This window comes from Arvicanthis niloticus, chromosome 18 (genome assembly GCF_011762505.2).
Source record: "Arvicanthis niloticus isolate mArvNil1 chromosome 18, mArvNil1.pat.X, whole genome shotgun sequence".
In the NCBI taxonomy this organism is placed as follows: domain Eukaryota; kingdom Metazoa; phylum Chordata; class Mammalia; order Rodentia; family Muridae; genus Arvicanthis; species Arvicanthis niloticus.
The window spans coordinates 49,027,208-49,053,752 of NC_047675.1; the positions used below are offsets into that span (position 1 = coordinate 49,027,208).

The 26,545-nt window shown below is 48.4% G+C and overlaps 1 protein-coding gene across 5 annotated transcripts in view; it reads right to left on the minus strand.

The window, feature by feature from the left end:
* The window catches only part of Fanca (FA complementation group A), a 59,182-nt gene that overhangs the window by 10,806 nt on the left and 21,831 nt on the right, over positions 1 to 26,545 (minus strand). For 2 of the 5 annotated variants that reach the window (XM_076916014.1, XM_076916018.1), the window contains 15 exons: positions 23,509 to 23,585; positions 19,167 to 19,280; positions 18,035 to 18,171; positions 16,854 to 16,984; positions 16,517 to 16,613; positions 16,199 to 16,386; positions 15,265 to 15,361; positions 12,627 to 12,803; positions 9,512 to 9,804; positions 4,655 to 4,739; positions 2,278 to 2,450; positions 1,603 to 1,708; positions 1,470 to 1,529; positions 1,255 to 1,359; positions 120 to 232 (listed from right to left, as the gene is read on the minus strand). In XM_076916014.1, the coding sequence (XP_076772129.1) occupies positions 120 to 232; positions 1,255 to 1,359; positions 1,470 to 1,529; positions 1,603 to 1,708; positions 2,278 to 2,450; positions 4,655 to 4,739; positions 9,512 to 9,804; positions 12,627 to 12,803; positions 15,265 to 15,361; positions 16,199 to 16,386; positions 16,517 to 16,613; positions 16,854 to 16,984; positions 18,035 to 18,171; positions 19,167 to 19,280; positions 23,509 to 23,585 (1,953 nt within the window). Of the gene's footprint in view, positions 1 to 119; positions 233 to 1,254; positions 1,360 to 1,469; positions 1,530 to 1,602; positions 1,709 to 2,277; positions 2,451 to 4,654; positions 4,740 to 9,511; positions 9,805 to 11,409; positions 11,484 to 12,626; positions 12,804 to 15,264; positions 15,362 to 16,198; positions 16,387 to 16,516; positions 16,614 to 16,853; positions 16,985 to 18,034; positions 18,172 to 19,166; positions 19,281 to 23,508; positions 23,586 to 26,545 lie in introns of all 5 variants that reach the window. The other 3 variants (XM_076916017.1, XM_076916016.1, XM_076916015.1) reach the window with 3 other exon arrangements.

The window sequence follows — 26,545 nt, forward strand, 5'->3', positions numbered from 1 at the left end:
CCGCTTGCACTCAGGCAGTACCCAGTACTCAGGGGATGTCCATGGACATAGCCTGGCCCAAGGAGCAGCTGGGCTCCCCCTTGACAGACACTGCTTTGGCTCACTTGCTATCAGCTTACTTGCTGGCAAACTCCCGGGCCTCCTGCAGCCTCTGCAGCTCCCGAGGCAGTGTGCTCTGATAACATGTCTTCCACCGACTACACAGCACCGGTTCCAGCCTTGACCACCACAACTATGAGAAGTAAAAGATCACCAAGAAGCAGATTAACAAAGTTGTCATGGACAGCCATGAGATGCTGCCCCTTGGCCACCATCGAGACAATAGTTGCTAGTGAGTTAGGAACTCCTGAGCGTCACGCAGCTCACACTGCAGCGCCGTGCAGCTTTCCCTTTTCCTTTTTGAGGCTGAGTTTTAGCATATAGCTCTGGCTGGCCTGGCACTCTCACCAGGCTGGCCTAGAATTCAGAGGTCCGCCTGCCTCTGCCCCACAAGTGATGGGATTAAAGGTGTAGGCCATCATACCCAGCTTATGGGGCTTGCTTCCTTTTTCTTTCAAGACAAGGTTTCTCTGTATAGACCCTGCTGTCCTGGAACTCTCTGTAGACCAGGCTGGCCTTGAACTCAAGAGATCCTGTGCCTGTCTCTGCCTCATAAGTGCAGAGATTAAACGTGTGTCCACCACCAACCATGTTTGAGGTGTTCTGCTCAGGGACAAGGCTTGAAGGGAGGGCACGCACACACACACACACACACACACACACACACACACACACACACACGCAAGCACAAACACTTACACATATTTACTTTTGCCTGCAATTATGCTTATGTATTACATATGGGCCTGCTTTGTGTCAGAAGGCGTTAGCTCCCCTGGAACCTGAGAGATGAGTAATGAACCACCATCTGGGTCCTCTGGAAGAGCATTGTTCTTACATGTTGAGCTGGTGCTCCAGTCCCTCCCACATCTTGAATGCTAACCACCAGGGTAGGACGCAGAGCCTCCTGGGAAGTGAAGATCCCAACTCTTGGAAAAATACCCTAGACGAGGGTCTGTGAGAAGTCTCAACAGAAAACAGTGCTGTTCCCAAATCAAATGACCTGAGTTCAATCCCAGGGTCCTATACGGTGGGGAAAAAGAACTGACTCCTGCAAGTTCTGACTTCTATGCATGAATATATACAGAGAGATGAGTGTGTGGGGGGAGGAGATAAATAAATGTAACTCAAAAAACCCAACTGGGCCAGACCTACCAGTGCTGAAGTCAAAATCACGGGACACTTAGTCTGACATTCTGTCAGTGTCCGGTTGGCCACCAGTGCTGGGTCTTGACTTCGGAGACACATACTGAGGAGCCCCTGCAACAAAAACATCTGAAGCTCAGTGGTCTACCAACCCAGGTGCCCCTGGGAACCCAGGCCCTGAAGGGCGGCACCAGGCTGGAGTTACATAGGAGGCACCATATTACCCTGAAGAAGTGGGTGGTGATGTCGTAGGTCAGGACACTGCCGTGGCAACAGAAGTTTCTCTGTAAAACAGTTCAAAGTGAGCACAAAACCAACAGAGAGGTAGGAAGGCCAGCCCGGAGTGTTTGCACATACCAACTCAGAGTTGACCAGGTTAAAGAACTCTTCACAGTTGGGGGACATGGGCTGTCCAGCCTGGGGGCTGCCCACAAGAACAGACGGAGGCAGGCGGAGGAGAATCCTTGGAAAGAAGGGCGCATTGTGGTGAGGACAGACAAACAGACAGCATGGACAGGGTGTCCTTTCCCTGCACTGCACTTTCCAGATCAAGTGATGTTTGTGATCAAAGTCACAGCCCTTCTAGTTCCCACGGGCCTTGCCTTGAGCCCCTGCGTTCTAAACAAAAGCTGTCTTTGTCCCCAGTTCTTCATCGCTGCTTATGCCCTGTGGGTACCCCAAATGCACTTCAAAAACCCTAAATAAAATTTCAACATCAGGTGGAGGGATGCACCACTGTATAAGGAAGCAGTCCTTAACTGGAGAATTCTATTATGAAAATGGTAGCACTGCACTTACAAAACAAAAGAGCAAAAGACGTGTTCTTTGTCGTGCACCCTTCCCTAGAGGGGTTCTGAGTCTAAGAAGAAAGACTAGAATCCAAAACAACTTTTATACTTGTTGCTATGAGAGCCACCAAGACCCTGAAGCCATTCCAAGCTTGGATGGAGAAGACACAGTAGAAACAAGCAATCAGTAGTGGAAGCTAAGACGGACGGACGCTGGCGTGCGAGCCGAGCATACCAAGCATACCGTTTGTATATGAGCACCTCTTGCTGTCTCCTAAGGCTGGTAGCCATGCTGTCTGCCCTTGCCAGAGCCTGCAGCCGGCTTCTGAATACCCGAAAGAGAAAGTGACTCTGAGGAGTAGAGCAGCCATGGGGCACAGCAGAACCTTGATCCAGCTCCAGGTCCACAGCCATCTCCTGGAAAAGAGCAAGGCCAATTTCACCCTCTGTCTCTGCTGTCACCAAACATGAACAGAGCAGAAGAGTTCTCGGCTCACTGTGGACCTCAGCTGGGGACCCTGAGAGATGAGCCTGAGAAGGCTGTCTCCACCGGGATGGGGAGTGAGAAGGGACAAGGACACAAGCTTTTCCACATGAAAACCAGTTCTAGCCAGATCTAGTTGCCCAGCTATCAGGAGACTAAGCCAGGAGGACTGCCACGTTGGGGGCTTAGAGCGCTTAGCTTAGAGCGCTTGGCCAGGACGCACGGGCTCTAGATTCACGCCCCCACCCCCAATTACCACAAACAAACAAAGCAACCTTTACATTGTAAACATAGATAAGCACAGGGGATACCCAGCACACCCCCCAGGTCTCCCTGGGCTGCACACTGCCCTGTGCTTAGTGTAGACAGGTGTGCACACACGCAGGAGCGAGTGGCAGGTGAGTCCGCTGTATGCACGCTCTAAGGCTGTCAGGCTCCGACGGTCCGTTCCCATCCCCACTCGCATAGCTCAGACTTCTGTCGGCCCCTATTTAGAGTCTAGCTAGTGTCAGGCCAGAATTTTGCTGTCACAGTTCCTGAGACCCCTGTACTTTGCATGTAAACCTTGCTCCTGATTTAAAGCTATTGGTTAAGTAAAAGTGACTACAGCCAATTACTGGGGAGAAGAAAGGTGGGTGGGGTCAGGTTACCAGGCTGGGGGGGGGGGGGCTCTCAGATATGGATCACAAGGAGAAAAAGGAGGCAGAAAGAATAAGAGGTCTCCATTAGACATGACAGACCAGGAGCCTAGTGAAATGCCCTGAGGACAGACTGACTGACGGAGTACGATTCAGATAGCAAGTACTGGGGGGTGCGGCTGGGAAGTAGACAGTCAAGCGTACAGGGAAATAAATTAGGGGTAATTCCCCCAATAAATGTGCTAAAGCTGACTTAAACATAAAGACTCCAAAGGCGCCTTTCTGGAGTGTCGGGTGGCTGGCCAGGTCACAGTAAGAGCTAAGAGTTATTTTAAAAACATGTAAAAATCCATTTACAGTGGAGGTGTGTCCTGTCTACTCAACAGAAATAATATACCTGGCACCCACAGATGTCACAGCCTGCTGTATGACCCTAAAAACCACAGGTAGGCGAGGTCTCTCTCAGGCTAATCTCTGACATGTAGGAAAGATGGAGGGGAAGATGAAGGTAGAGATGGAGCCAGGTGCTCGGCATCTCTTCTCCTGGAGGACGGACGCTCTCATTGAGGGGCTTCCTCAGCTCTCACCACCTACAGCTCTAATTCCCCACATTTCAGAATTCTGACCCTGGAAGAATGGAAGCAAGGAACCCACAGATGTGACTGTGTCTGACAAGGTGACAAGTACTACTATGGTTTGGATCTGAGGTGTCCTCCAAATGCCAGTGCTGAGCACCAGTGTTCAGGATGAGAGGCTCGTGAGGGCCTGACCCCATCCGTTGTGGAACCTCCCTGAATGGACTACTGGGAACTGGCAGAACATGTAAGGGTCGGCCTGGCTAGAGGAAATCCTCATCAGGGACGGGCTTTGGAAGAATCTACCTTGCCCCCAGTTGCTCCTTCTCTGTGTCTTGGCTGCTATGTCTGCCACACCCTCCCCTGTGCGATGTCCTGACTCACCACAGGACCAAAGCCATGAGGGCAAGCGGCCTTTGCTCTCTTAACTCAGTTCTCAGGTGCTGTGCTACATATGGCACCGGAGGACTGGCATGCCTGCTCCCAAGGGCATCGGGCATGGAGGGCTGGAAACAGGCTACGTAGAGATTCGAACTAAGAGACACACTGGAACATCAGCATGGCACAGCTGCATCCTGCTCGCTCTGGGAGCCCACGGTGCCTGAAGGCTCCACGTACACAGGCCAGCTTGTTAAGGTCACGTCTCAGAGCCTACAGCTCAGTTGAGTAAGCACGGAGGAGCAGTTTTGCTGTCAAAGTTTGGATGTTTCAAAGCTGAGACAGTTCTGGCATCACAGCCGTGTCTGGGTCTTGTGATGTTCACTCGTGGGATAAACTCAAAGGATGCTGTTGCTCTGGGCTCTGCCACGCTGTGGACAGTGCAGGTGCCCACTCAGTTCCGTTATGCAGACGAGTCATAAACACCTTAGCAGAGGGCAGGTTTGCCGCAGCAAACACACTGAGCTCTGCTGCTCTCTAGCTCACCTGTAGCCTAGAAAGGATGTCCTCGTTTCCTGTGCGGCCACCAAGAACCAGATCAGAGTCCTCTGAGTGCTTGTAACTCCTAGAACTGAAAATAGAACAGAAGCCTGCTCAGGGCCGCGGTGCCTGCTCAGGGCTGTCCAGCAGTGCTCACCGCGGTGCCTGCTCAGGGCTGTCTGGCAGTGCTCACCGCGGTGCCGATTCCTTCTCCTACCTCCACATTGCAGCACCTGCTTGTAACTGACAGCAGGAAACAACCAAAAGTACTAGCAAAAAACAGCAGCAAAAAACCAAAGTACTAGCAGTCAGGAAAGGCAACAACGTAAAGAACGGCGGCCACACGCATGTGATCTCTGCGCTCAAGAGGCAGAGGCAGGAGGATGACTGCAAGGTTGATGCCAACTTGGCTGACACAGCCAGTTCCAGGCCAGCCATGGCTAAATTGCAAAAGCTTATCTAAAGAAAGGGGAGGGTGTCTGAGAGCCAGCTCAGTGTTAAATGTGTGTCAGCAATCGCTGAGGACCAATGGCAGATCCCAGCAGCCCCGTGACATGCTGGGTGTCATACAAATATCTCCAAGTGGCCAACATCCTCTTCCGGCTCCTGCATTTGCATTTGTGCTTGAGCACAGACCCCCCCACACACACACACATACACACCCACAGCCCCCACACACTCACACACTTTTTTTTTTTAAAGGGAAGAAAAATGAACCAAAAACCAAGTGTGATTTCTTGTACAAGGTTTAACACCCCAAACTAATTCATACACTTAACAATGCCACAGAACTGAACGATGGCACGGACAAGGGACGTGACTTCACTCGCAGTAAAGCACGAGCGATGCATTCAAAAGAAGCTACCGCAGGGGACTGAGTTTGCTGCGTCCATTTACAAACCTTGGTTGGATTTCTATACGTTATCCATGAATAATTAAAAGACAGAGCCAGTCATTCTATTTACAGTCACACTGAAAACAAAACAGAGGCAAGAGGATCTCGGGGAGTTCAAGGTCAGCCTAGTCTACATATCAAGTTCTAGGCTAGACAGAGCTACACGGTGAGATCATGTCTTAAGACAGAAATAAAATATTTCTTAATAGAAGTCTTATATTTAACCAATACTAGACTTGTATCATGAAAAACCTAACATATTCGTAAAATAAGTCAAAACCTAAAAAATCATCCCAAGACCATGGACAGGAAAATATAAGTACCACTAAGACGGCATTATTATCCTAAGCTGGAACGATCTAATACAGGTCCCATCAGGATCCTGAATGGTTTTGTGAAAAACAAAATAAAATAAATAAAAAACCCAAATAAACAAAATATTTTATTGATGGTAAAAATCACATAGGACCCAGAATAGCCCAAAGCAGCCTCTAAGAAAGAGCAACGTTGAGAGACACACTTCAAAATCTCAAGACTTACTTCAAAGCCACATCACAGAATAACACCCTGAGACAGCAGACAGAACCAGGGGCCTAGAGATAAACTCTCCTGTGAGTGGCCAACTGACCCGCGGCAAGGACATCAAGACCATCTCCGGGGACGTTCAGTTTTCTAAACAAAGGTGAGCAAGAGGATAATGTGGACCCCTACCTCACATGAAGGAAGTAACAACAAATGACTCAGACCCCTGCAAATCCATCATTCATTCATTCATTCATTCATTCATTCACTCATTCACTGACCATTATCAAGGGGGTGAAAAGACAATTCAGAGAACAAGAGAAACTCTGTCCAAGTCTGTCTGTGTGGGACACATAAGGAACCACAACTCAGACAGTCCAGTTTAAAGGACTGGGGTGTCCTCAGAAGTCTGTGTGGGGCCCTGGGTCTGATCTCTAGTAGCACAAAAGAGAGCCAGGATGGGCTGGTTGGGGGCAGGGAGAGATTCTAATATTTCTCTAAATGGTCCATGATCACAAGAAGAAAAATCTCAAGCAACAGCAGCGAAACAGTACTTCATCCTTCCAATGGCTCTTGCTAAAACCAGAAAAGAACAGTGTTCGTAACGCCGTGGGACACTCTGAATCGTCTCTACTGGAGGCAGACCATAAAATGGCAGAGCCAGTATGTGAAAACATTTTGGAAAAAAGAAAAAAAAAGTATTGTTATCCATCAATGCACTCATGCATATGCCCAGGAAAAACAGTGACTCATGGCTCCACAAAACCTACACTCAAAAGGTCACAGCAGTGGAAACTCACAAGACCCAAACAGCAGAAGCAGCCAAATGTCTTCCAATGGGCAGATGGATCATAAAGATGATGCGTGTTGTTCAGCGTCAGGAGCCATCTAGGAAACGCTAAAGCCTAGCAGGCGGGCGTTCTGAGATGGCTTCACCATGGACTCTGAACCATGGCCCTTTTATGCCCGAGGCACAAATCTCAGGGTTTGATTCCTGAAGCTGATATGCCATCCCTGTCTTTATAAAATTAATGTAATGATCCCTGTGCATCAGCCCACCCTATTGGGCAGGTTTTATGCAGACCAATGAAGATGGACTGTTTTGTAGTGATGTTATACAAGCAAACAGATGATTTCTTAATTCCCTTTTTTTTTTTTTTTTTTTTTTTTTGGTTTTTCGAGACAGGGTTTCTCTGTGTAGCCCTGGCTGTCCTGGAGCTCACTCTGTAGACCAGGCTGGCCTCGAACCCAGAAATCCACCTGCCTCTGCCTCCCAAGTGCTGGGATTAAAGGCATGCGCCACCACCACCTGGCTCTTAATTCCTAATGATGTTCTATAAGAATCATCTAAAATTATTAGAAATCGTTCTAAAATTATACTGTTAATTATTAAGTCTTTTATAATTAGGGATGTAACTTGAGCTCTCTGATATAAAAACTGTAATGAGAACCCTGCCAGGCTTCACACGCCAAGAATTAATTACTTCTGAGATAGAAGGGAGGCACTGACACATTACACTGAGATAGAAGGGAGGTTTAGAAAGACCTTCTTTAGGCTGTAAAACATAAAAGGGGGGCTGGAGAGATGGCTCAGTGGTTAAGAGCACCGACTGCTTTTCCAGAGGTCCTGAGTTCAATTCCTAGCAACCACATGGTGGCTCACAACCATCTGTAATGTGATTCGATGTATGTGTCTGAAGACAGCTGCAGTGTACTTGTATAAATAAAATAAATAAATAAATAAATAAATCTTTAAAAACTTAAAAAAAAAACATAAAAGGGAATGAACAATTTATTTAGGTATAAGGTCAGAAGATAAAATTCTGACTGGGTTTACTTATACAAAATCTCATTGTTAACTTACACTAAGTTAACTTTTAATGAACCTGTGGAGCTAGTGACAGAAAATGAATGTCCAGTTAGATAACTAGTTTTAACGGGAACACATGTAAACATCTCTGTTGTAAACATCTTATTCAATTTATGATTTGAATTTGTTTAAGCTTGCAGTAAACTTTTGGAATAGATACCGTGTGATCTATTCTCCTAAAAAGGTACAAAAAGCTAGAAAGGATGACATTAGGTGGCAGAAGGAGAGAACAGAATTAGAAGTAACAGGAGGAGGAGGAGGAGGAGAGCAGTAGGCAGAATGCAGAGAGAAAGACAAAGACCATGGGGGGATGGAACAGGTTTTTTCTTAACAGCAAGGCAGGCTTAGTCTTACTAAAGAGAACAAAGCTGTCTTTTTACAAACTTGGGTTTAATTCGTTTAGCAATAAAAGGGTAGAAGCGTTTTCTTTCTCTATGCAATAAAGGTTGAAGCTTATTTTTCATCCAGAATGAGTGAGCTCTTTCTGTGCTGGCACTTGGGCTTTTGCTTCATATGCATATGTGATATGTATGTATGTATGTATGTATGTATGTATGTATGCATATATGTATGTATGTATGTAATGAGATAAGTAGCTGGACCCAAAGGCGTGTATGCATGTGTATGAATGTGTATATGAATGTTTGTATTTATGCATATTTGCTTATGTAGGTTTTTCTTTCTGAGACCATGATTCCCTTCTCCTGGTTCAATAAAAATTTACTGCTCCAAGTCTCCCTCCTTTCTGGCAAGCAAGAGGCAGAGAGGCAAGGCTTCTGCAGGAGAGAAAGAAGATCTACCAACTAGTCCTTTACCTAACCCCCTGCTGTTCAGTTCATTCACTGGAAGACCTGCAGAGTCTGTTTCCGAGTAACTTAAAGACAGGTAAATGCTATTATAGAAAAAAACAAAAAAACAAACAAACAAACAAACAAACAAACAAAAGCAACCTTAATCTCTTCCAAGACCAAGTCCTGCTCCCACCAATGCTCTCCCCCTCAGCTCCCTTCAAGAGAGGACCCAGCCGGGCTAAGCTCCCAGCAATTCAGTGGCATCATTCATCCATAAAGGAATGAAATATTTATTGCACGATGGACCCTGAAAATATCGGCGGGGTGGCATAAGTCAGGGACACAAGACCGACCACATGCAATTCTGTTTCTATGAAATGCCCAGAGCAGGCAGTTCTGCGGAAGAGGTAGACGGCTGAGGGGTGGGGAGTCTGAGCAGCAGGCATAGGCACAGCCTTGTCCAGAGCTGCTCAGGAGCTGAAACGGAAGAGGAGGCCGACCAGTGTCACTGTGCAGTGCCTCCATTACAGCTATGACCCAGACCCTCAGGAGGCTGAGACAGGATTGGGTTCTACTTGAGTTGGCTACAGAGACTCTGAACAAATAACTTCCTACAGTGCTGTTGCACTGACATGAACGAACACCACAAAGAAGCTGGGTCGTGAGCTTCGATGACGTGCTGACTGAGGAATTTCACACAGAAGACGACAGTGTGAGCTCATCTGAGTTGTGCTGATGTGTGCTGTCACCTGCAGAGCAGGAGGTCTGAGTACTGTGTGGCTCACCTTTGGTAGAAGTCCATGAGCTCGCTGACAAGGACTGTGCACGCCGCTTCCAGGTCTCCACCACAGCCGCCCAAAGCCGCCGGTGCTGGGAAGTAGCGCTCATAGATCGCCCATTGGTGGAAGTCATGTCTGCGGTAGTGGAAGGCCGAGGTCAACGCTGAGCCACACTTTATAACCAGGGGCCCGTAACATCCCGAAGTGGTCTCTCTCAGAGGAGCACAGTGCCAGTGCTGGGCAACGCGGGAGCCAGCCCCAGCAGCCTGAGAACCCACAGGAGAGTGAGGCGTCGTTGTCTGCAATGCAGGGAACCAGTGCTGTGGAAAAGCCCTCTCTCAGGGGCAATTCTGTGACTAATCCTGCAGGGTGACTGCCGACTACATCTCTGAACCCAGTAACTGGAGCAGGCAGCTGTGCCAGTGCCGGCTGAGTTACCCGGTGGTCTGAACCACGTAAAGCCCAAAGAGGAATGGCTGAGAAATCCCGACTGTAGATTACTGGTGAGTGGCCACAAGGTAGTGCACAAGGGTAGTGCACAAGGGAAGGGCCTCAGGGACATGGAGTCTGTTCTAAGTGGAAACAGCCAAACATAAGTGAGATAGCTCACACCACAAGGAGCAGGTGAGGTTCATGGAGGGGCATCACTTTGTCCATGTGGCCTAAGATCTCAAGAATCAGTTCATTAAAGCAGGGAGGACGGCTAGGGACGGGATTTATCCGTGGAGTGGTTCCCTAGCACGGAAAAAGCCTTTGTTTTCAGCAAAAAGTGGTGGTCAGGGGATCCCTAAAACATGTCTAAGTACAATCTCAAGATACCAGTGACCCAAGGGGTTAAAAAGTGAGGCTGGTGAGATGGCTCAGCTGCTAAGAGCTCTGGCTGCTTTGGCAAAGGACCAGGCTCACATCCCAGCGCTGACACGACAGCTACACCTGTCTGTAACTTTAGTTCCCAAAGATCTACCACCTTCTTCTGGCCTCAGCAGGCAACACACACAGACACACAGACACACATACCATCCATACATATAAAATAAAAATAAATACTTTTTTTAAAAATGGTTTTTCGAGACAGGGTTTTTTTGTGTAGCCCTGGCTGTCCTGGAACTCACTCTGTAGACCAGGCTGGCCTCGAACTCAGAAATCCACCTGCCTCTGCCTCCCAAGTGCTGGGATTAAAGGCGTGCGCCACCACTGCCCGGCATAAATACTTTTTTTAAGTGAACTTAAAATGAGGCCTTAACAACACCACCACCCAGTCATGATGTACTCAGTTTCTGGTGTCCATCTCAAAAAACTCCTAGGCACCTGCCCACCCATATATCCCTATTACCTCAAAACAGACAGCCCAAGTGGTCACTTGCTCTTACAGGGCCTGTCTTGTAGCCTCAGACCACTCATTGTGTCTACTGTGGTTTTACCAAAGTGCACAAAATATATATTTACGTGTGTGTGTACATATACACATACATGCACTCTTAATATGGGCTCTGGTGGGTGTAGGGTCCCTGCACAGGCCTCATTTGTCTTTATCTGTATGATGGTACAATATATATACACATGTGGGCATGTCTCCATTACTTTGTAACCCCTGTGTCTGGGGCACACTGGCACATAGTTTTGGTTTTTCTTTTTTCTTTCTTTCTTTTTGGTTTTTCGAGACAGGGTTTCTCTGTGTAGCCCTGGCTGTCCTCGAACTCAGAAATCCACCTGCCTCTGCCTCTGCCTCCCAAGTGCTGGGATTAAAGGCGTGCTCCACCACTACCCGGCTTGGTTTTTCAATAAGAAGTGAATGGCTGAGGGTGTGCTCACACACTCCGCAGCTAATCTGAACGTGGTCCTCAGGATGGCTGTGTGAATACACTGTGGTGATGGTTTAGTGGTTGGCTCCCCTGATGTCTTACCTTTCTGTGTCTGAGAGAACATCAGCTTCAGGTTGAATTTCCAGTTCCAGCTGTACCCAATCTCTGTAAGTTAACTGCGTGACAGAAACATTCAGGGCACGGACGAAACACAAACCACACTGTCTATAAGCATTTGTCATAACTGAGTGACAGAAACATTCAGGGCAGGGACGAAACACAAACCACACTGTTTATAAGCATTTGTCATTTTACCTTAAAAAAAAAAAAAAAGTCAGAGTTGGGTATGGTGGTACACACTTTTAATCCCAGCACTGGGGAGTAGAGGCAGGCAGATGTCTGTGAGTTCAAGGCCAGTCTGGTCTATAGAACAAGTTCCAGGACAGCCAGGGCTACATAGAGAAACCCTGTCTTGAAAAGCCAAAAAAACAAATCAAACCAAAAACAAAAAAACCACCACCACCACCACCAAAAAAAAAAAAAAAAAAAAAAAAATCTCCAAAACTAAACTAAACTAAAGTAAACCAAACCAAACCAAACCAGACGAACAAAAGCCCCTGTGAACCTCTGCTCCACGCTGTAATGTGTTGGACAACTGGTGCAGTACTGCACTATGGAGAGCTCTGAATATGAAAGTAGAACTGTTGAAACCAGCACAGTCTTGTTTGAGACAGTCCTTACTCTGTATCTAAGGCTGGCCTCAAACCTGTGGCCATCCTACTGTTTCAGTTCCTTAAGTGCTGGGATCACAAGTGTGCACTGGGCCGCACTGGTCTTCTAACTAGCGTGCTATTTACTTTTTAATCAATTAGCCTGTTCCTGGCTAAATTATTTGATAAATTATTTATAGGCCAGGAGTTGGGGGTGGACACAAATCTTGGTATAAACTGGGCATGGTAGTACAGTGTTTAATCCCAGCACCCTAGGAAGAGGCAGAGGGATTGGCCAACCTGGTCTACATAGGGAGTTCCAGGCCAGCCAGGGCTAGTAAGATCCTGCCTGAAACAACCAACCAGCCAAGCAACCATACAAAAACCCATAACCTTGATGTAATACTCTGCTTCAAATATCCATGGCATCGTATATCTTGTTTGTTCTTATGAAAAATCTTAAACCACATTATAGACCAACCCTCCACACACTCCCACTTGGACAAAGACCAAGGCAAACAGCAACACAAACATAGACAGACGACAGACAGACACACACACACAGAGGCAGTCAGGCCGTGTGAAATAGTGGAAGACAGGGAAACCTACATAAAATTCCTTCTCCTTCAAGAGCTCTTGGAAGCTGTCCCATCTCCACAGAGAGAGCGCAGCACTCTGCCAGTCTGCAGAAGGAAGGTACAGAGGCCTCCAGGGGACGCAAGCTGTGTGCTCTGGGCCACAAGGTGCTCTGGCCTCTGGGAACAATCTTAACACAACAAACTGAAACTGAAACAGAGAGGGAGAAGTTCAGTCAGTATGAAACATTCACAAGGGCACCCAGAGACCATGCCCACCAGGACACCCTCTGGTGGACCCATTGCAGCCCTGACACACACAGCATGTCAGTGAGCAGGGGAGGAGGAGGAACTGGGAAGCAGGGCACATCTCCCTGGGGTCTGCCTAAGCCCTAGCCTTGCTGGTGAAGGTTTGGGGGTGCCTTGTTGGGAGGAGAGGGTTGCTGCTGGGAGAGGCCCTTTGGTACATGCAGCTCCCCCCACCCCGGGAGCTGGCCAAGCATCAACGAAAGCCATACAGACAGCATCAGAAGTGTCTCCTCGGTGACACGTTACTAGCATGTCTTGCTTATCAGGGAGACAGAGAGGACTTTCTGCCTCTACTTAACAAGAACTTGACTATTCAAGTGCCAACCTTTTGCACAAGACCGTGCTGGGTCTTCAGTCTGCACCCAGGCCCTAGGACCAGGTCCTCAAAGCATGGATGTAGCCTGGACCCAGGACGCTTCAGCTCTGATTTCATTTATCTGGGCAGGGCTTATCAGAACAGAGACTCTTCAAAAGCTTGCCCGGTGAGTCATTTTATTATTTTATTATTTGGAGACAGGCTCGCATGAAGCCCAGGCTACCCTCAGCCCTGCTACATGGCCAAGAATGACTGCGAGTTTTAGATCTTCAGCCCTTAAGAGTGCTGATGTTTCAGGGTATGCCACATCTGGTTTATCTGGTGCTGGGGATCAAATTCAGGGCTTTTGATTAGGCAAGCACTTGACTGAGCTAGACCATCACCATCAGCCTGTTTTTTAAGATTCTCATTTTTAATGTGTGTGTGCACTTGCACACACACAAACCTACTGAGGCCAGGAGGGTGTGTTGGATTTTGTGGACGTAGAGTTATAGAAGGCACTTACTTGTAGGTGCGAGGACCCAACCTCCAATCCTTCCAATAAAACAAGCGCTCAAAAGCATTGATCATCTTCCTAATCCTATTGTTGTGTGCGTGCGTGCGTGCGTGCGTGCGTGCGTGCGTGCGTGCGTGTGTTTGTTTTTAAGAAAAGGCATGTGTGCAGGTCAGACCTGGTTTTCTCCTTCCTGCATATGGGTTTCCAGGATTGTATCCAGTTCCCCAAACTTGGCAGCTTTACTCACTGAGCCATCTTGCTAGTCTCTCCTTTTAGCTTGCTTGCTTTGTATGTCTTTCTTTTCTTTCTTTTCTTTCTTTTCTCTCTCTCTTTCTTTCTTTCCTCTCTTTTCTCTCTCTTTCTTTCTTTCTCTCTCTCTTTCTTTCTTTCTTTCTTTCTTTCTTTCTTTCTTTCTTTCTTTCTTTCTTTCTTTCTTTCTTTCTTTCTTTCTTTCTTTCTTTCTTTCTTTCTTTCTTTCAGATCAAATTTCTCAATTCAATCTAGCATGGCCTGAACCTCTGAAGCTGGAGAAATGGCTTAATGGTTAAGGTTTCTTGTTGCTGTATTCTTCTCCTCTCCTCCTCCTCCTCCTCCTCCTCCTCCTCCTCCTCCTCCTCCTCCTCCTCCTCCTCTTCTTCTTCTTCTTCTCTCTCTCTCTCTCTCTCTCTCTCTCTCTCTCTCTCTCTCTCTCCAGGGTCTGTCTGTATAACCTTGGCTATCCTGGAACTTGCTCTGTGGACCAGGCTGGGCTTGAACTCAGAGATCTGCCTGCCTCTGCCTCCCAAGTACTGGGAATAAAGGTGTCTGACATCACTCTCAGATGATGCTGCTCTAACATAAAAACCAGAGTACAGTTCCTAGCACCCATGTTGGGTGGCTCACAACTGCCTGTAACTCCAGCTCACCTCTTCCAGCCTCTGCAGGCATCTGTACACGCTGTCCTCACACATAGTTAAAAATCAATCCTGACAACAACGAATAAACAAAAACCCCAAAACTTTCACAAATTCCCCTGCTTCCACATCTCAAATGTTCTCTCTGTTATTTCTGATGTGAAGCTTACAGTCAGAATCCAGGATTCACACCTAAGAGGTGCTCAGCAAAATTCAGGAAAAGGAGGTCTGGGCTAATAGCTTGGTGGTGGACACTTGCTTAGTACATGTGAGTGATCCTAGTATTGAAAAACAAAACCCAACCAGACAGACAGACAGAGAGACAGACAGACAGACAGACAAGCCTACCCAAGCAAAAACCACACAGGGATAACTGTGGTTTAAGGGCAAGACTTTTTTTTTTTTTTTTTTAAATGAATTCTTACCTTTTAACTTACTTGAGCTATAAATATCAGTATCTACTCAAAGGAGGAGCATTTACTGCACAGCTGCTATCTTAGCCCCAGTTTGAATTCAGGAGATGCAACAACAGTAATCAGCATGAAATCCTCCCACGTAGACAGCCAGACATGTCATGCACACATGTGCTGAGGTAAACACAGGAAAGCCACAGAAGCCAGAGACCTTCAGATCAGAAGCAGGAGCCTGAAGCACGTACCTTTTTGATCAGACCTGGAGACAAACAGTTGTGCAGGGAAGCAGGGGGCTGAGCAGAGAACTTGCATATACAGTAAGAAATTGCTGCTGTGCAGAACCTGCAGGGAAGGGAAATAAACTGAGTTCACTGAAGTCCACTTCATGTCCTCGACGACACGGATACGACCAGCTACAACACTGTGTGCAGGCGGAAACGATGACACAGACCAAAGTTAGAACTCGGGGACTCTGAGGATAGAGGCAGCGAGAAGGAAAGGGAGGCTGAGGCAAGAAAGGTGCTGAGCTGGCATCACCATCCATGCCTGGGCAGCCTCACACCCATCCCAAGGAGCCCATGAATGTCACAGGGCAGAGTGAGGTAACCCATACCAGGCAATAAGAGACAACGCTGCATGAGATGGAAGCTTCAGTGACCACGGCACGACATCTGTGAACTACAGATGACGCAACATTGGAGCCAGCAGGAAACACAGCATGCTTATCCACTGTCTCTGTTTAGTTTGTTTTGTTTTTCAGACAGGGTTTCTCTGTGTAGCCCTGGCTGTCCTGGAACTCACTCTGTAGACCAGGCTGGCCTCAGACTCACAGAGATCCGCCTGCCTCTACCTCCCGAGTGCTGGGATTAAAGGTGTGCGCCGCCGCCGCCCGGCCTCATTGCCTCTTCTCACACATCTCTCCTTAAGCAGCAGCACTAACTTCATATTCTGCTCTTTCCTCACAAGGGATCTTGAGGAACTCTCCTGTGAGCAGAAGAGGTGACCTAGTCCTCCCTCGTCACATGGGCTGGACTAGAACCGGGGTCCTCTGTAAGAACAGCCAGTGTTCTTAACACTGAGCCATCTCTCCAGCCTGTGGCCTCTCATAATTTATTTGCTAAATATCTGTCACTTTTTAAGAGGGGAAAACAACTGCTGGGAGACTCAGGAACGGCTTACTTCATGCAGAAGAGCAGAGAGTCCCTCGTGCGGCAGGTCAGGAGGATGTTTAAGAAGTCAGGGACACAAAGGCTGCTGGCAGGAGCAAGAACACCTGGATCCACCTCTGGAAGCATGGACCTGCACTCACCCAGATGGACAGCAAGGGCAGCCAAGCCCAGTATATGAGGGGCGCTCAAGCTCGGGCCCTGAAATAAGGACAACATTATTGACAGGCTGCTCCCTAGCAGATGGCTCCAAACCCCTGAAGAGCAGCAGCGGCATCAGGGTAGGCCCCGCGCACCCTAGGGGAGCGACCTGCAGGATACGGTTGCCTACCTGGTGACAGAGCAGCTGGCAGAGCCGAGTGAGTATTGCAGGGAGAAGCATGTGTCCACAAAGGGTCCTCACGAAAAGGACAGCCCAGGGGCTCTGCCTGCAGAGGTAGAGGCCAAGTCCCTGGCTGGTTAGAGCTCTGGACATTACTTCCATGACCAGTCTAGGCCTGTGAAGGGGCCAGGGCTCTTCCAAACAGTGGTCTTCATATAACACAGATCACCACTCTTCAATGGTATCGCTATCTGACAAGCTCACCCTCATCGTCCATCTTGGGAACTGCCTAGCCCTGCTTGGCCTGTGGTCCCAGTACCCCAGGACAGATGCAAATCACCCTTACCTCTCTGGGGACACAAAGCTAGAGGCTGCCATTAGGTTCTGACAGAAGGCTGTGAGCAGGAGATCCACAACCTGGGAGGAGACACAGCACTGAGGCCACGGCCTCACATCTGAGAGCGGCAGGAAGCAGGCCTACAGAGCAAGGGTCGCAGCGAAGGCTGCACGTGACTTCTTTATTTTGTGTTGTGAATGTGTGTGTGTAGAGCCAGAACTGTCAGGAGCCAGTCCTCTCTACCACCTCACGGGAAACGGAGATCAAATTCAGGTTGTCAGGTTTGCATTTAGAAAGTTACAATGCTAGTTGGGACCAAATCACGGAACTGAATTTGAGTACCATGTTACCACACAAGCTAGAAACGTGAAGGTGCCTTGTGGGAAGACAGGAGAACACTGTACAGGACAGAAGAGTAAACATTACGGGCTCTGGTGCTACAAACAGCTTTTGTCACATGGGCTTCTTTAAAATGCAACAAGAGGTGACGGAACACACCAATTATCCCAGCGCAGCTGTAACCCCAGAGCACCTGTAACCCCAGAGCACCTGTAACCCCAGCGCACCTGTAACCCCAGCATAACTGTAACCCCAGTGCACCTGTAACCCCAGCGCACCTGTAACCCCAGTGCACCTGTAACCCCAGCGCACCTGTAACCCCAGAGCACCTGTAACCCCAGTGCACCTGTAACCCCAGCGCACCTGTAACCCCAGTGCACCTGTAACCCCAGCGCACCTGTAACCCCAGCATAACTGTAACCCCAGCGCACCTGTAACCCCAGTGCACCTGTAACCCCAGCGCACCTGTAACTCCAGTGCACCTGTAACCCCAGTGCACCTGTAACCCCAGCATAACTGTAATCCCAGCGCACCTGTAACCCCAGTGCACCTGTAACCCCAGTGCACCTGTAACCCCAGCGCACCTGTAACCCCAGTGCACCTGTAACCCCAGCGCACCTGTAACCCCAGCGCACCTGTAACCCCAGCGCACCTGTAGTCCTACACTTGGGATGTGGAGACACAAAGCCTCAACTACAAAGTGGAATGAAGGACACTTTTAGCCACAAACAGACAGATGAAGCTGACCAACAGTGGCATGGCCAGTGCCTTGAGTGCTCAAAATCTCACCACACACCTTTTATATAATCTAAGAAAGGCCACCTCTGGGTCCTGAGGCCTCATGGACATACCTCCTGCTCCTGTGTCTGGAGTGTGGGAGGAAGGACACTGAGCTGAATCTTTGATCTCCGGAGGCTGCCATCATCACTACTGTGTCCCAGAGCAGCACTGAGTCTTTCAGAAACCACAGACACCTGAGCAGATATAACTGCAAACACAGATGCAGTTATGTAAGGCATGGGAAGAACGATGTGAAGAAGTACCGACGTGGCCTCACAGGACGCTAGGGAGCACTGGCCAAGCTGCCACACCCAATGTTGAGCCTGCTCTGAATGGACGGGTAGCCACACTGCAGCAGCCACAGCCTGAGGTCCAAGCACAGAGCCTCGCAGACCCAGGAGACCCAGGGTCGCTGCAAAGGCCTAGTGACTCACTCAGGCACGCAATCTTTTGTTGCTTTGTCAGAGCTGACACTGGAACTCTTCCTAATGCCCACAAATGCTACATTCTGCTGGATGTGGTGAGGAATGGGAGGGAGGCTGAGGCAAGATCATTGAGCTCCAAAACTTAGGCTAGCCTCGGCTACGTAAGAGGAGCCCATATGTACACACAAGGCCACACACAGCATCACGCTCACACAGCAGCCTAGGAGGCTGTGCTTGGACGCCTGTACCGCTGGCCTGAAGAAGGGTGTGTGAAGGAGCCGCAGCCTCAGCAAACTGTGATAGCCTGCTTGAGTCATCATGCTCCCTGCAAGGCCATCCGGGCCGCTGCACAATCAATCACAGAAAAGTCACATCTATTCTGCATCGAAACAGATTTTGGGTGTGGATGTGGGTCCTTACACAATGAAAGATTCAGGCTGGTTTCATTCCCATTACCTTTAGTTATGTCCGACTGTGTGTGCCCTGTGTGGGTGTGTGCATGTGACAAATGGCGCCAGAGGCCAGAGAGAGGCTGCTGAGGCACCTCTCCAACCAAGCACTGTGGCAGCATCCCCACCTCTCTGGTCCTGTCCAGGGTGTGTGACAGTACAAGGGCCATCATCCCATACTCTGAATCCCCACTTAGTGTAATCTTTGGGCAGGTTCACCTGCCAGATACCGAGCTCCGGGAGTGAGGGGCCAGCTTCCGTCACTATGGTGGCATGCAGGCACCCGGAACACAAATACCACCACACACCGCCTCATCCCCATTTCTTACCACTGTAGTGGGTAGGGTCTGTCATTAAAGCTCTGAGCTCTTCCAGTGCTGCTGTGAGCAGTCCCAGGGGCTGTTCAGCACAGTCGGGTTCCGTCCTTTGTCCCGAGGTGGCATCTGAACAAGGGAGGGACATTTTAAAGATTAGGTCAAATGGGAACCACACTCGATGGCGTTACTATAAATGCAAAAAGCTCGTATGCTTGGGGAAATGCTGCTGTGCACCGCAGATGTGCACCACAGCTGTATAGCACAGATGTGCACCACAGCTGTATAGCACAGATGTGCACCACAGCTGTATAGCACAGATGTGCACCACAGCTGAGCACCACAGATGTGCACCACAGCTGAGCACCACAGCTGTATAGCACAGATGTGCACCACAGCTGAGCACCACAGCTGTATAGCACAGATGTGCACCACAGCTGAGCACCACAGATGTGCACCACAGCTGTATAGCACAGATGTGCACCACAGCTGTATAGCACAGATGGGCACCACAGCTGTATAGCACAGATGTGCACCACAGCTGTATAGCACAGATGTGCACCACAGCTGAGCACCACAGATGTGCACCACAGCTGAGCACCACAGCTGTATAGCACAGATGTGCACCACAGCTGAGCACCACAGCTGAGCACCACAGCTGTATAGCACAGATGTGCACCACAGCTGAGCACCACAGATGTGCACCACAGCTGTATAGCACAGATGTGCACCACAGCTGAGCACCACAGATGAGCACCACAGCTGTATAGCACAGATGTGCACCATAGCTGAGCACCACAGCTGAGCACCACAGCTGTATAGCACAGATGTGCACCACAGCTGAGCACCACAGATGTGCACCACAGCTGAGCACCACAGATGTGCACCACAGATGTGCACCACAGCTGTATAGCACAGATGTGCACCACAGCTGAGCACCACAGATGTGCACCACAGCTGTATAGCACAGATGTGCACCACAGCTGAGCACCACAGCTGAGCACCACAGCTGTATAGCACAGATGTGCACCACAGCTGAGCACCACAGATGTGCACCACAGCTGTATAGCACAGATGTGCACCACAGCTGAGCACCACAGATGTGCACCACAGCTGTATAGCACAGATGTGCACCATAGCTGAGCACCACAGCTGAGCACCACAGCTGTATAGCACAGATGTGCACCACAGCTGAGCACCACAGATGTGCACCACAGCTGTATAGCACAGATGTGCACCACAGCTGAGCACCACAGATGTGCACCACAGATGTGCACCACAGCTGTATAGCACAGATGTGCACCGCAGCTGAGCACCACAGATGTGTACCACAGATGTGCACCACAGCTGAGCACCACAGATGTGCACCACAGCTGTATAGCACAGATGTGCACCACAGCTGAGCACCACAGATGTGCACCACAGCTGTATAGCACAGATGTGCACCACAGCTGAGCACCACAGATGTGCACCACAGCTGTATAGCACAGATGTGCACCACAGCTGAGCACCACAGATGTGCACCACAGATGTGCACCACAGCTGTATAGCACAGATGTGCACCACAGCTGAGCACCACAGATGTGCACCACAGCTGTATAGCACAGATGTGCACCACAGCTGAGCACCACAGATGTGCACCACAGATGTGCACCACAGCTGTATAGCACAGATGTGCACCGCAGCTGAGCACCACAGATGTGTACCACAGATGTGCACCACAGCTGAGCACCGCGGGTGTGTACCTCAGATGTGCACTACATCGTGTGGAGAGCAGGCACAGACTCTGGGAGGTCTTCTCTTTGATGACGGTAGATATTAAATATAATATCAAAAATAAAAACATTGAGACAGGAGATGTCACTGAAGATGGAATATGTGCCTATAGTGTTCAAGACACTGGGTTTAATTCCTAGCAACACACAAAAAAGGAAAGGAAAGAAGAGGGGAGAGCCTGGAGAGATGGCTCAGGGATTAAGAGTGGTGGTTGCTCTTCCAGAGAACCCAGGTCTGAGTCCCAACAAACACGCTGTGGCTCACGACCATCTGTATCTCTAGTCTCTGGGAATCTGATGCCCTCTTCTGGCCTCTGAGGGCACCAAACACACACATATATGGAGGCAAAGCACCACATACAGAAAATAAAATAAGTTTAAAAATTACAAAAAAGTGACATATGTAACTGCAAAAAACATACACACACATGTAAATACGTATACATACATATACGATGAAAGAACAGCAGCGCAGCCTGGGTAGGGTCAGAATCACAGACACATAATGATTTATTCAATTTCCCAAACTTGTCAGTAACATGGCCATGCTCTCCTTATAACAGGATGTGAAGAAACATGGTCTCCAGCTCACAGCAAGAAGACTCATTAAGATCTATTTGCGAAAGGCTCTGGTTCGAACCCTGAACACATACCATTTTTAATTATGTAAACGAAAATATACCACACTTTCAAAGAAAAACAAGAGTCAATGAGCTGACTTAGAGATGAAAGGGCCTGTTGTCACCTTAGATTCCTAGTCCCCGGACGGCTGGAGAGACCCAACTTATGCGAGCTGACCTCTGACCTCCACACACATGCTGTGGCACACACAGGCCCCCTTCAGCCTCCATGGCATTTCCAGGGCAGAAAGAGTCTCAGGAGAGCTCAAACCAACCAAAGGAACGCACTCAAGGAGAGCAATGCAGGAGGTGGGGCAGCATCCGATCTCAGAGCCATAGGAGCAAACCAGCATGGTGCTGGCACAAGGGTAGACGTGTACACTGCTGGAACAGAGGGCCAAGAAAAAAAAACAATACAAATACAGAACCATGCAGCTACGCTCTCACCCCAGTAATTGACAAGGACGGCAGAAACAGACACTGGAGAAAAGTTTTAACAAATGGTGCTGGGGGAACTAGAGACCCATTTGTAGAAGACGGAGATTTGAGCACTGTTCCTCTCATCACATATAGATCAGCTGGATCAATTAGGGAGGGACCACGACCTTGCTGTTAAGACCTGAAACTCAGACGAAGACAAAGGTGCAGGCCACTGTCTGAATAGGAGTCCAGCAGAGCGGGAAGTGACAGCAAGAGTCGACAGGATTGCATCAGACTAAATGCTTTTGCAGAGCGAAGTAAACAGGCTACGGAATGGGAGGAAAATCTCTGCCGGCTACTCATGCGATAGGGGGTTAATATCCAGAATCTACGAAGAACTCCATTACACACAAAAAGAGAAACAATCCAGTCAAGACATGGGCAAGAGAATCGGACAGCTCTAAGAAAACATACGTGCAAACTCTATCACAAAACCCATTACTCTGAACAGTGGATGTGCACTATAAATTTCTTTTACATTTTAGGAAGAGGAAAGGGACTAAGAGGAGAAGGGTGGACAAAAGAGTAATTAGGATATGTGCCTGTGTGTCTGTCAGTGCATCATTATGATATACGATCAAAGTACATACTATGTGTATGAAATGTTATAATAAAACATTGTATTTTGTATAATTGATACTGATTAATAACAAAAACTGTAAAGAGAGAACTTGTGACTCGGTTGGTGGAATGTTTGCCCAGCATGCACAAAGCCCTGGGCTCCATGCCAGTACTACACATAAAACTGGGGATGGTCATACATGCCTGTATCCAGCACTTGACAGGTAGAGGCAGGAGGCTCAGAAGTTCAAGGCCAGCCAAGGATACAAAAGACCCTGTTTAATGGCCCTGAAGAATGGAGCGGTTGTACATGCCAGCCCCACTCGCAGGGATGCCGGCTCTCTGGTCACAGCTTCCCAGAGCCAACCAGCTCTATCATGGTTCTCATAGGTACAAAGATCCCCGGCCCAGGGTCGGACAGATGTCTCAGGGGTTAAGTGCTAGCTGCTGAGTTTGATTGCATATGGTGGCTCATCATCATCAGTGCTAGAGACCCGACCCCCTCTCCTGGCCTCTGCAGACACTGGGCATACACAGGATGCACAGACATGTAACAGGCAACAACACATGGACATACAAAATAAAAAACCTTGCAGCCTACTACAAAGCAAGGTAGAAAATAATCACGCGTGGCTGCAGTGTGCTGTGGGCCCTGAACTGCACATGGAGATTCCAAACACACAGCAGCCTGCGCACCATGCGTCCTAGGAGGCAGGGGCGTGGCTAGCTGTCAAGACCTCCAAGACCATAAGCTCACTGTTTGGTCCCCAGGTACCACGGTCAGGCAAAGTCACAGGCCTACCACACCTGGGTGAGAAAAATCTGTCCACTGAGGACCGACACAGGTGACCAGTCCACTGAGGACCGACGCAGGTGACCAGCATGCCACAGAAATGGAGACTACAGGGACTGAAGCCTTACTTTCGGGCTGCTTCTCCTTAGCAGTGGCACAGGCTTTGCGGTATGCATCGTATGACGAGGAGGGAATCTTGTCTGCTCTAGATAAAAAGAAAGCAGTGTCACCATCAGCTACGACAGTGTTTAGGTTCTAAAGCCACCACAACAGCGTATACTGCATCGTTTTGTGTTTTATTCTTTTTTTTTTTTTCAGTGCTGGGAATGAATCCACTAGCAAGCAGTCTACCACAGGGCTACACCCCTAGCTATTTATTAGTTAGAAGAAAACAAATCGCATCCAGGATTTTAACAATCATCACAATATTCAGGTGACACGCAGCAGCCTGTGCGAACATCTCTAGACTGCCTCTCTTACGATGGCTCTGGCCTGTTTGGTTTTTTTTTTTCTTTGGAGCACAGCCTCCTGTTTGAATTTTGCCAGTCTCAGCAGGCAGGGCTGAGGCAGTCTCAGGCCCGTGAGAGTATCTGTGCTGAGGTCTGTGTGTTTATTTCCAGTGGCACCCAGAGGTGCGCGTTACTCAGTGAGAAGCCTGGGTAAGTCCACACTGCCAGGTGGCTGTGGCCAACGCCACTGCAAACACAGACAGCCCTGGTTCCTCTTGACACTTCTACGTCACTCTGACAAACACTGTCAGTGAGGGAAGCTTGGACAGGAGCAGGAGTGTAGCTCAGTGGTAGAGCCCTTGCCTGGTGCATGCGGGGCCCTGGGTTCTATTCTCAGTACCACAAGAAGAAAAAAACAAAAACGAAGTAAAACAAAACAAAACTGGATAAAATAAATTTTTTTTTGGTTGTTTTGTTTTGATGAGAAAATGTTTCACTATGTAGCCCTGGCTGACCTGGAACTTGTTATGAAGACCAGGCTATCCTCAAACTCACAGACATGGGCCTGCCTCTACCATTCAAGTATTGGATGTACTGCTAGGCCCAGCTTGAAATAAAAAAAAAACAACAACAACAAAAAAAAACACTTAAAAAAAAAAAAGAAAGACAGACAGACAGACAGACAGACAGAAAAGAAAGAAAGGCCCGGACTAAACTAACAATTAACAATTATTTATAAAACCGGGTCCACAGCCAGTGTCTAAGGCTGCAAGTCAGCCGACTAATGTTTTCACACCACATTCTCCTAAGCTTTCAGCAGAGCAGAATCTTTGACTCGACAAACAGTTCCAGCAAACAGAAAGTAGTTAGCCAGTTCATTTTGTAAGATACTCAAAGCAGCCAAGGTACCTGAGAGACACAGGCAACAAATGGAGTTGAAGTCAGACATGGTGGTTCATGCCTGTAATCCTAGCACTTAGGAGACAGATGTAGGGGGGTCACCCTGAGCTACACAGTAAGACCTGTCTCAAAACAAACAAACAAACAAACAAACAAACAAAAAAAAAAAAAAAAAAAACAAACCCAGGTGTCATGTGGATGCCTGTTCTCTGCGCTTGGGAGATGGAGCAGGAGAATCAGCAGTTCCAATCTTAGCTAAATTACAAGTTCAAGTGTGGGCCACATAAGACTTTTTCCAAAGACAGCCACATATGGATGGTGTGGAGGTTTCAATATTCCCTTGCCCATGGGAAGTGGCACTGTTAGGAGGTGTGGCCTTGTCGGAGGAAGCTGTCACTGTGGGGGTGGGCCTTGAGGTCTTATGCTTGAGCTCCCTCCAGTGCACATCAGTCAGCCCCTGTCTGGCTGCCTTTGGGTCAAGATATAGAACTCTCGGCTCCTCCAGCACCATGGCTGCCTGCACACTGCCAGGCCTCCCGCCATGATGGTGACGGACTGAACCTCTGAACCTGTAAGCCAGCAGCAATTAAATGTTTGTCTTTATAAGAGTTGCCTTGGTCATGGTGTCTGCTCACAGCAGTAAAACCTGAACTAAGACAGATAGCTTGTGGGGTTTGTTTTTTAAAAACAGAACTTTATACGTTTGCATGATATCCTTCCAACAGAAATCATGCTAATGTTTCCGCTTTGTTTCGAGTTTACCATATGGCCAGTTGAAATAAAAAGTCACGGATGATATTTAGTGAGATGCTTTAAGGTTAGCTCTACATTTCTGTGTATTTGAGTTTCTTTTCATTATTTAAACTTGTTTGACAAATTCACACATGCCGTGATATAATCTACTCCTCCCCCCAACTCCCTGTCACCTCCTCTACAGATCTTTCTCCTGTTCACATCTATTTGTGTAGTTGTGACCCACTGAGTTTAACGAGGGTGACATGGATTGAGCCCTCGTGGGCTCCACAGTGGGTGCACAGCTCGGGACGATGTTTCTCCCCCTTCCACGAACTGTCAATGACCAGCAGTTGAGCAGTAAGGAATATGCTTCGTGACACCCTTGCTCTGTGACTGATTGTAGACAGGGCCTGTCTATGTGGGCTGCTGCAGCCAACCACACCCGGAAGCTCATGGCCGCAGTGTCTGTCCAGAGTACAAAGGATGGCGCTTCACGGCCCTTTACCCGTCTGTGGCTCTTACATACGCTAAGGCTCAGGAGACACTGTGGGAGGAAGGACTGAAAATATTTTAAATATTCTATATAAAAAAATAAAGGCCAGAGTGGTGGCACATGCTTTAATCCCAGCACTCAGGAGGCAGAGATGGGGGGATCTCTGAGTTCCAGAGCTACTGATGCCCCAATTCAAGTAAGTAAATAAATAAATATGATGATAAATATAAAAATAAACAAGAATCTCAGGGATGGTCTCTCCTCCCACCATTTTGGCTCTGGGGATTGGACTTAGCTTGTCCAGAGTGGCAGCAGCGCCTCTTTCACTAAGCCATCTCACTGGCCTAAGAAATAATCTTCGTATAAAATGTAAAAAATAATTTGTACTTTCCAGGCTCTGTGTTCTTTCTATCTTCTTGTGGGCCTGTTACATCCTAAGTCTAAGGAAAACTAGAGGTAGCTTCCCACATCCCTCAGGAAGGAAGACCTTTCAGATATGAAGCGGTTGGCTGCTGGAGGCCACTGTGCTGACAAGCCAGATGAGGTCGCACCCTCTGTTCATAACCAGAGGTCATTCCTACGTCTCTG